Source organism: Ipomoea nil, unplaced genomic scaffold, assembly GCF_001879475.1.
Source record: "Ipomoea nil cultivar Tokyo-kokei standard unplaced genomic scaffold, Asagao_1.1 scaffold0256, whole genome shotgun sequence".
NCBI lineage: Eukaryota > Viridiplantae > Streptophyta > Magnoliopsida > Solanales > Convolvulaceae > Ipomoea > Ipomoea nil.
The window spans coordinates 285,216-295,341 of NW_017616684.1; the positions used below are offsets into that span (position 1 = coordinate 285,216).

The window sequence follows — 10,126 nt, forward strand, 5'->3', positions numbered from 1 at the left end:
TAAAATTTTTGTTTACGCGACTCACTGCAATATACATTTTATAACTCATAATGTACATTATTTTAAAGCATAATGTACATTATCTTACCCCAGAAGTTTCATTATTCTTAACACATAAAGTAGGATAATGGATTTTGAATTAGAATAATGTACTTTATACTTTAGAATAATGAACTTTATAAGTTATAAAAATGTATATTACAACAATTTAATTGAGGAAGAAGCAATGGGGAGAAAAATACAAATCGTGTGAAAAAAAAAAAAAAAAACAAAATTTCACAAACCCATGTCGCACAATTAACAGCGCTAACGGTGTCGTTTTGGACCGTGGACCACAATCCAAATAATGATTGTTGTGGGGACGATACCCTAAAGATGCTATTCCAAAACTTTCAAGATAAAGACGAGAATGGAAACTCACAAGTTTACAAAAATAAAAAATAAAAAATAAAAAATCTTATCTTATTTTGGGGTGGAGAGAACTGGAGAAGGACAACGTGATTGCATGATACACGAGCGATATCTATGTTTACCATACAATGGATTTAGCCGTATAGAATATGGTGCTGGAAGTACCATGAAAATCCACAAACATTTCATACAGTATAAAAATTGTTGAAATAACAGTTTGACACAGACATTATGAGTTTCTGAGCATAATTGAAGAATCCATGATACACACAAAAGAGAAATTAAACTTGCAATTTCATATCATGCCCCTGCGGTGACCGTTAGAATTTAAGTACAGGAAAACTACATTACCGACATGGACATTATCTGACGGGCAAGACCAGGATCTTGTTGTAATAGCTCTCTCAGGTTATTCTCCACCTCGGCCATCTGCTTTTCCAAGTACTCCTTTGAGGTCTGTCCATATGCAAATAATAATTTCATAACTGTTACACTACTCGGGTTGAAATTTACAATATTCAATCAGGGTGTTATTTGGAGAGGTAAAAATGCATATTTTATAAGATTGAAACTACTTCCTGCTTAGTTCAACTGGAGTTCGAAAGAGACAAGAATAGCCATGGTTACAATCTATTGTTTCATTTAGAACATAACCCAAAGTGGCATATAAACAATTTTAAAAATCATTTGCCATAATTGTATAAAGCATGAGTCCAGTCATTCCCAGATCATGACTAAAAGTCCTGGATTTCTTTACTCTATAACATACAAAACACGTACAAAAAGATGGATAAATTTCCATCTTCACTTGAGCTTCTATCAAGTCCTACATTTCACTTACCTCATTTTTCTAGTTTTTCAATGGTGACTTATCCACCAATTATCTCGACTTGTAAACTAGCTAAGAGGAATGTTTCTAGCATCAGCCCAAAAGCTTACATAAGAAAGTAGATTGGCTCATGAAATGAAGCCACAATCTCTACAGTTAAATTAGTTGGGCCTGGATTATTTTATATGCCAAATGCCAGCATATTCATGAGGGACAGCAGAAAAACCTGCAGTCATTCCTTTATTACCTTTGGCTCTTGGAAGTCCATTTGTAATTTCATATTATGAAATTGTTATATTTCAGATCTATGGGGTATAAATTAGTTATGGTCCATTCCAGAATTTAGTTAACATTTGGTTAGCGCTTAACACACCAATGTGAAAACCGATATACAACTAGGGTTGCATATGTTGAGGACTTTTGTACCCTACCATCAGATTTGATACCCATTACAATGTCTGTTTGCCTACTTTTGCTATCCTACTGTTAGATTCAAATCCTTTATCCTTAGTCATAAAACCCATTACCCTTCTTCTCCCCTACTTTTGAGCAATGGAATAAAAAATGAGGAAGAAAAAACCAAAAAAAGGCCATTGTTCATGCAATTTAATATGAAACTTTAATATACAGACTCATATATGTATGTGTATATATATGTTTACATATTTGTATATATTTATTTATTTTTATTTTTATTAATTAATTAGTTATTTATTTATTTTGATTGATTTCAATTCGTATTTACTACCAAACAAAGAGACATCTGTTACTAAAACCCATTATCATTACTAAATATTTGATTCCAATTCCAATGTGAACCAAACGCACCCTAAGTTTCTTTTCAATTTCCAATATTATCATTTAGGTGAAAATGTCTTCAATTTACTTAAAATGTCATTTAAGGAATTTCAATTGTTAATAGTTTCAAGTGGGAAATCCCCCAAATATGTACATACTTTTCCAAAATAATAGATGAAACAAAAACTCGTATACTAGTACTGAACAAATTTGATTTCTACCTGTTTATGGCCAAAATCAACTACTGCAATTATTCATTGAAACTTTCTAATTATATAACACCATATCCAATGATTCCCTTGTGATTTGTTAAAATTCTCAACAATATGCCAATGAAAGATACAAAAGCTCAAATCTGATTTATTTGGTATGACAAAAGAAAACATAAATCATAACTACCTAATTTTCATTTTCTTTTGACAAAGCAGAAATGTTACTATTCAGTTTGGGAATTTAACATTTATAACATGATTCGGTTATCCAATTAGTTTAGTTTTATTATCATATGTGTATGTAGTTTAGTATGTTGGGGCATGTCCATCAATCTATTTGGGAAACAAAAAAACTAAAAAATAATAATAATAAAATAAAATTAAAAAAAAAAAAAAAACAAAAATAAGAGAAGAAATTAGACCTGCAAAGCTGTAATTGCAGCTTCACTATCTTTTAACTTCTTCTCTTGCTCATCCATTAACACTGACACGGGCTCTAAGACAAACCTGAAGATAGCACCACAAGAGAAATAAGTAATAGGCCTTATATAGCAAAAGCACTAGGATAGTAAGGCATATATAAATATCCTTAGAACTTCATGCCTAAAAGTTCTAAGGATTTAGATAATTGTAGGCATGTTTGGACTTCAGAGTTCAGAATTTACGTTCTTCCTGCAAACGAGAAACAAAAAGGAAAGATAACAGTTAGACTTTGATTAAATACTGAAAATCTTTTCAGAACCAAAGTCTACCAGCTTAATGAAAAATGGGATCATAGTAAATGAACTACAAAGCTAGTCCACATATAATTTCTCTACCTATCGATTTGTAGGTAACAGTATCATCAGATAGGTGCCGCAGTTCCTCCAATGTCAAATATGCCCGCTTCTTTTCCCCTTCCTTATTTCGCATTTGGGTCTGGACCTATAGCCCCAACAACAATTCATTAGTAAAAACAATTCCGAGTTAATTATTAGTTTATGAATGCTTGGTACCCATTTGCCTAATGATTTCTTCAACCAAAATACCCTTCTTCACAGCAATAAAATAGCATACAGAAAAGAACTAAGCAAGATTTATGTTTTTTTTTTTTATCACTTCGATCTCAATAAAGTTAGAATTTTTTTTTGTTTTCAAACACAAATTAAATAGTACACTAGAAGGACAACCAAATTCATGTTCAACCACAAACATTATACACAGGCGAAAACATGTATACACTGTATCCATACATTTTGTGCATAAGACTAACCTGCTTAAATTTTCCGGTGAGTTCGATCATGCGACCCTGTATTTCAATAAAAGCCTGTTTTGAAAAAAAAAAAATTAAAGGCGTTAATGAAAAATCGGTAGTAAATTACTGCTGAAAATGAAACAAAATCAAAATAGAGAGGAAAATTCCATGTACTTACTGCTCTGTTTGCTTCATCAGCCATTTTCAACCTCAAATCCCTAGTTTTCCAGGAAGAACGAACGGGGACGAAGAGGAGTTATGAGTGATTTCCAAAAAAAACGATTGGATTGAAGTATTTAATTAAGCCCAATAAAACAAAGTTGGGCCTTCGGCCCGAACACTTTTCAATCCACAACTGGTTGAGAATTACAGAGATCGAGGTCAAAGATTCTCTCTCTCTCTCTCTCTCTCTCTCTCTCTCTCTCTCTCTCTCTCTCTCAGTTCGAACGGCTTCTCTGTTTGCCGGCTCTCCATCACTAAACGCACTTCGACGACTCAGTGAGTGATGGGGTGCGATACGCGCTACGAGATCCACCAAAACGCCTACATCAAGCTCGTCCTCCATGCCCTCAAGCACAAATCTTCTGCCGTCAACGGCGTTCTCCTCGGCCGTCCCTCACCCGCCGGCGACGCTGTCGAAGTCACGGATTCAGTCCCTCTCTTCCACTCCCAGCTTGGACTCCTCCCTCCTCTTGAGATCTCCCTCATCATGGTCAGTCGCATATACCCTTCACTCTTGATTTTCAATTTTTTAAAGGATATTTTAGGTTTAGGGTTCACTGGTCAGCTCTTGATCAAAATTTAGTATTTCTTTTGTAGATAGAGGAGTACTATGGTGATAAGGGTTTGAGTATTGTTGGGTACTTTCACGGCAATGAGCGTTTCGATGATTCCGAGCTCGGAACTGTTCCAAAGAATATTGCTGATCACATCTACCGATATTTTCCTCAAGCTGCTTTGCTTCTGGTACTCCATAACTATGGCCTTTCTAGATTTTTGTTCGTTTAATTCCATAGATGATTGAATCTGTCGTTTTTTTTTTTTTTTGGTAATTTTGTCAGTTAGATAACAGGAAGCTCGAAGCTTTGCCCAAGAGTAAAGATAGGAGTCCTGTGATGCAGGTGAGTCACTGCAATCTTTTTATTGGAGTTTAGAGCATTTGTTAGAAACATAGAATGTGAATTTATGTAATTAGTTCAGAAATTAAAAAGAGTTAGCATCTTTTCCCAGACTATTAATGAAGTTTCCATACACTTGATTTTGATCAGTGTAGATGCATCATTATCTTCTGTTAGCATTTTTATACACTTGATTTTGATCAGTGTAGATGCATCATTATCTTCCGTTAGCATTTTTATTGCATTTTTAGGGGGTGGGAAAGTTGGATTTGAGCTCATTCTTTTGCATTTAGCCATGATGGTATTGCTAAAATGCTAAATATTTTTTTTTATTACAAAGGAAGGGGATACCCATACAATCTACACCTACACTGAGGCTCGAAACCTAGACCTCCCACATAGGGGAGCAATCCGATACCAGTGGGGAGCAATCCGATACCAGTGGACCACAAGCCACTTGGTGCTAAAATGCTAAATATAAATTGATAATTTACCACTTGAAGTTGTTTGAGTTTTAGTAACGCCATATCAATTACTTCACTGAATTCCTCTTTCTTATACAGAGTGTCTTTTTTTTTTTTTTAATGGGGTCCTATGACACTATCACTGCCTTCCGCTGTATCTTTTATGACCCCACAGATCTGATGCCTCTTATTGTATGTTTAGTGTAGTTGATTTATTTGTGGAGTGTAAAAGCTCTCAAATATCTTTACATTTGATTTTGGCCCTGTTTGGTAAATGGCCGTTAGCGGTTAGCTGATTGCGTTAATTAGAAGGTATAATTAGTTGATAACATTAGCTGATTGTAGAAATGTGTTTGGTAAATTAGCTGTTAGCTGTTTGGTATAATTTCCTTCTCAAAAAGCTAACTGAAAAAGTTGCTTTGATCAGCTTTTTGATTTTTAGCATTTTGGAGTTACAAAAGGCTAATTAATCAAACATGTATATTGATTTTTTAACCAAATCAAAAAACTAATAGTGGTCAAATAAGCTAAAATTGGCTTATAGGCTAACTATTTTACCAAACAGGGCCTTTATCTCCTTTCTTATGGGCCTTGTGCACTAAGTGGTGATGTTTAATTTTGAAATTATGTTGCATTACTATGGGGTTTTGTGAAGTTTTCCTGTCTGCCATTAATAGGATCATGCATGACTACTTTAAGTTGGCGTGTCATAAGTGTTTGATTGATGAGGTTAGCTTTGCCTTTGATTATTGAACTGTCTGTGTTATTCCGCTTGATTGTTTACCTTTAGTGGATGTATGTTTCCATGCATAATTGCAGGCATTAGTCGGTTAGATTGATGACAAGCATTTATCTGTTTTTGTTTTCACTTTTTATTGGCATTTGTTTGTGAGTACAGTGGCTTTTCAAATTTCAACATATATTGCAATTTGTTCTCAGAAGTTGACTAATTTGAGACTTGGAATATATAGGCTTCTTCGGTTATATTAGTCTGCTGAATACCATATATGTTCATGTGGTGATTCAGATCTACAATCTGGTCGAGGTTTTCAGTTATGTTATTAGTCTTTGGTGTATGCTTGTATATATGGTTACATGATCTTGTTTGTGTTTGCATCATTCGTTCAATTTCTTGTGTTAATTTATTTTTTATTGTTTAGTTTTCACTTTTATGTTTGTATGTTACTATGCGTCTTGATATCTTCATCCTATAATAATAGGGGGAAAAATAGTGACTTGGGCACGTGTTATTTTTCTTCTTGTCAGCTGTATACAAAGGACACTTCTAGGAGCTGGAAACTCGTAGGATCAGATGGAAACAATCAATTGACAATTAAGGAGCCATCAGCAAACGTAGTCCTTTTAGATTATATTTCGTCAGAGAAATGGAAAGACATCATAGACTTTGATGACCACCTCGATGACATTAGCAAGTAAGAATAGTAGAATACTGTACCTATACTTTCCACCGGTTTCTCCACCAAATGAAACCGCTGCTAAAACCTAACTGATGTTTATTTGTGACAACGATTTCTTGACAGGGATTGGCTGAACGAGGGACTCTTCAAGTGAAATTTCCACTGAGGAAGGCAATTTTCTGTTGTTAAATTGGGGTTGCTTTGCTTGCCTCTGTTTTCTTAGAAGGAATGTACCCTTTAAAAAGTGGCAATTATGATGAAAGATCAAGGATATTGTAGAAGAAAAAGGAAACTGGGGAGGGGCTTGGTTTAAGAACAATGATCTTTTTTTTTTCAGTTTGATACTGTTATTAATATTTTTTTTTTAAAGAATGTTAATCAGTTTGATGTTTGCAATTGAAGAGGAAAAACCAATTTATTGTTTCTCATGCACTGAATTGGAAATGAATTGATAAATTAAAGTTAACATTTCTATAATGTATGGAGTTATTACCAAATCAAGAGAAACATATTATTATGTTTATTTTGTTCATGTGATACTTGGTAAAAATAAAAGGTTACACTTACGATATGTTTTTTAGTCAAATTTCACAAAATTAAATACTTTGAGCATAATAAAGTATTAGGCTAGAGAAAGTATGTATACCATATTACCAAAGCTTTGGCAAATTCGTGCAATTATCATCATGAACAACATTTTACTTTTGAGTTCTACTACATACACTCCCAAAATTCTACTCCCTCATTTATACTCTCTGAGGTGGCTTATCAGGATTGGTTATTTTTATCATGTGGGTCCACAGAAAAATGTCTACATGAGGAGTATGTGAGAAATGGGAGTACACCAAGTATTTTCCAATAAAAAATTTCTTTTGACTTTTTTGTTTATTTGAATATTTAGACATTAGATTGAAACTATTATTTTTCAGATTTCTAAACAGACTCTTAATTTAATTTGTAGATAGGAGAAACATCTTGTGCACAGATAGCATGTAGTGACTCTCCTATATGGAAGGTCATGAGATCGAGCCTCAGTAGAGGCGGTGTTGACTCTTCGTGATCTTTGTGCTTCAACATGTTGAAAAAGTATGTATGAACTCATACTACAATGTAATAGAGTCACTAGTTAAAAAAAAAAAAAAAAAACTACCTCGTAAAGTGGACCATTGACATAAGGTACATTTTTAATATACTGAAGGTTCATTTCCAAATAATGAACTTTCAATATACAAATAATGTATCATAATGTACGATGATACATTATTTGTATATTGAAGGTTCATTTCCAAGTAATGAACTTTCAATATACAAATAATGTATCATAAGGTACGATGATACATTATTTGTATATTGAAGGTTCATTTCCAAGTAATGAACTTTCAATATACAAATAATGTATCTTCAATATGCCAAGGACCTTGCGGCCTAATGTCACCAAGTTACTCGCTTTTTTAAGTTTAAGCTCCAATGTATGCGATATTGACTCTTGACTTTTTGTGCTTCATTAGGTTGAGAAAGTAGTGTATATTAAAAATATTCCTTATGTCAGCGATCCACCTTACAGGGTGGATCATAGTCCCCAATATAAATTGGCTATTCTTAAAGACTTGCCAAAAAGCCTTTTCGGCTTATCACATTTTTATTAATTTTTCATATGCTTAAATACTTATCAAAAGGTCTTATGGACTTAATTTTATTCACACTGAAAAATTCTAATCGTAGAGTAAAAGAGACATCCATAAATCTTTGTGTTACTTTTTTAAATCAATTTTTCATATTCTTAAAGACTTGGCCAAAAAGCTTTTTGGACTTGATTTCTTCATCCAGAAAATTAGTCTTAACATGAAAATGACACTATGTAAGTGGTTATTTTGGGTCATTTGCTTAGTGCGTTGATTATTTATTATCAATTTGATAATAAATGTATGGTCTTGTAACTCAGTTGGTTAGAGTGTTGGTCTTATGAGCCGAAAGTCGTGAGTTCAAGTCCCACCAAGACCAATTTCAAATTAAAAAAAAAAAAACAAAATTACATAATGTATTAAAATATAATATAGTTCTAATTCAAGAAATTATTAAATACATGCATATGAGTCGAAAGTGGTGGGTTCAAACCCCATCAAAACCAATTTGAAATTAAAAAAAAAATACATAATGTATTAGAAAGTGTTGGTCTTATGAGCCGAATTAGTATAACAACATTTTACTTTTAGTCCACACTCCACACATATAATATTTTCACTATTACAATATAACAATATTTTATTTGTATAATATGAGCATTTGAAACATTTGTTAAGTGGCAGTTATGCAAATAGAACAAGTCGACGGTATTGTCCCAGTGTTCATATGGAAAAAATATTCTGATATGATGAATAATTTAGCGCAGAATGCTTCATAAATACTCCTGAAGTTTCTTGAAATTTACAAATTTTTTAATTATTAACAATCACTCGAAATTTAATCTACTATTCATAAAAGTGTTTGACTAGGGAAGTGTTCAAATTTTCAACTTGTGACTAAATAACTCTCTCTATGCGCGGCCAAAGACCTTGTGGTCAAGCAGGATAAGTGTGACTTGTTATTGACTCTTTGTGCTTTAATATGATTTAAAAGGTTACATTTACGATATGTTTTTTAGTCAAATTTCACAAAATTAAATACTTTGAGCATAATAAAGTATTAGGCTAGAGAAAGTATGTATACCATATAACCAAACCTTTGGCAAATTCGTGAAATTATCATCATGAACAACATTTTACTTTTAGTCCACAGAGACAATAGTTTATTTTTCTTGTGTTTGTTTGAATGTCAGAAAATTTCGTTGAGCAAAATAAAAAACTTTGTTTTTTCTTTGAATATTCAGACACTAGATTGAAACTCTGAGAAATGAGTTATGGAAATTATTTTTCGAATATCTAAACGGACTCTTAATTTTATTTGTAGATAGGAGAAGCTTTCGTAAGTCTTTGTGTCACATTTTTATTAATTTCTCATATTCTTAACAATTATTATACCATTGACCATGATCCACATCGTAAGGTGAACCATTGTCATAAGGTACATTTTTAATATAGTAAAGATACATTATTTATATACTGAAGATTCATTTCCAAGTAATGAACCTTCAATATATAAATAATATATCTTTATCTTTAGTATATTAAAAATATACCTTATGTCAGTGGTCCACCTTACAGGGTGGATCATGGCCTTTTTGGGCTTATCACATTTTTATTAATTTTTCATATGCTTAAATACTTGTCATAAAGGTTTTATGGGCTTGGTTTTATTCACACCGAAAAATTCTAATCGTAGAGTAAAAGAGACTTACATAAATCTTTGTATTACTTTTTAAAATCAATTTTTTTCATATTCTTAAAGACTTGTCCAAAAAGCTTTTTTTTGGACTTGATTTCTTTCATACAGAAAATTAGTATTAACATGAAAATGACACTATGTAAGTAGTTATTTTGAATTTAGCACCAACGTGATTATAAATGTATGGTCTTGTAACTCAGTTGGTTAGAGTGTTGGTCTTATGAGCCAAAAGTCGTGGGTTCAAGCCCCACCAAGACCAATAAGTTACATAATAACTATTAAATGCTTAGTTAATCAGTATAACAACATTTTACTTTTAGC

General features: G+C 32.6%; 2 protein-coding genes and 2 non-coding genes across 4 annotated transcripts; 3 read left to right on the plus strand and 1 right to left on the minus strand.

The window, feature by feature from the left end:
* Positions 1-567: 567 nt before the first annotated feature.
* LOC109146935 (prefoldin subunit 1) lies at positions 568-3,771 on the minus strand. Its single transcript, XM_019294589.1, has 6 exons — positions 3,663-3,771; positions 3,503-3,556; positions 3,069-3,174; positions 2,916-2,922; positions 2,673-2,757; positions 568-867 (listed from the first exon to the last, which is right to left on the minus strand). Exons 1-6 carry the CDS (start codon positions 3,684-3,686, stop codon positions 754-756), a joined length of 390 nt encoding a protein of 129 aa, XP_019150134.1. The 5' UTR covers positions 3,687-3,771; the 3' UTR covers positions 568-753.
* An 85-nt stretch (positions 3,772-3,856) lies between these two features.
* LOC109146928 (ER membrane protein complex subunit 8/9 homolog) lies at positions 3,857-6,948 on the plus strand. The gene is made up of 5 exons (XM_019294581.1): positions 3,857-4,196; positions 4,304-4,450; positions 4,546-4,605; positions 6,333-6,499; positions 6,608-6,948. The coding sequence occupies exons 1-5, from the start codon at positions 3,990-3,992 to the stop codon at positions 6,636-6,638; spliced, it is 612 nt and encodes a 203-aa protein (XP_019150126.1). The 5' UTR covers positions 3,857-3,989; the 3' UTR covers positions 6,639-6,948.
* A 1,463-nt stretch (positions 6,949-8,411) lies between these two features.
* Positions 8,412-8,485, plus strand: TRNAI-UAU. The gene has a single exon. It is a non-coding gene; the product is annotated as a tRNA-Ile (tRNA).
* Positions 8,486-9,990: 1,505 nt separating this feature from the next.
* On the plus strand, positions 9,991-10,064 carry TRNAI-UAU. The gene has a single exon. It is a non-coding gene; the product is annotated as a tRNA-Ile (tRNA).
* The last annotated feature ends 62 nt before the right edge of the window (positions 10,065-10,126 follow it).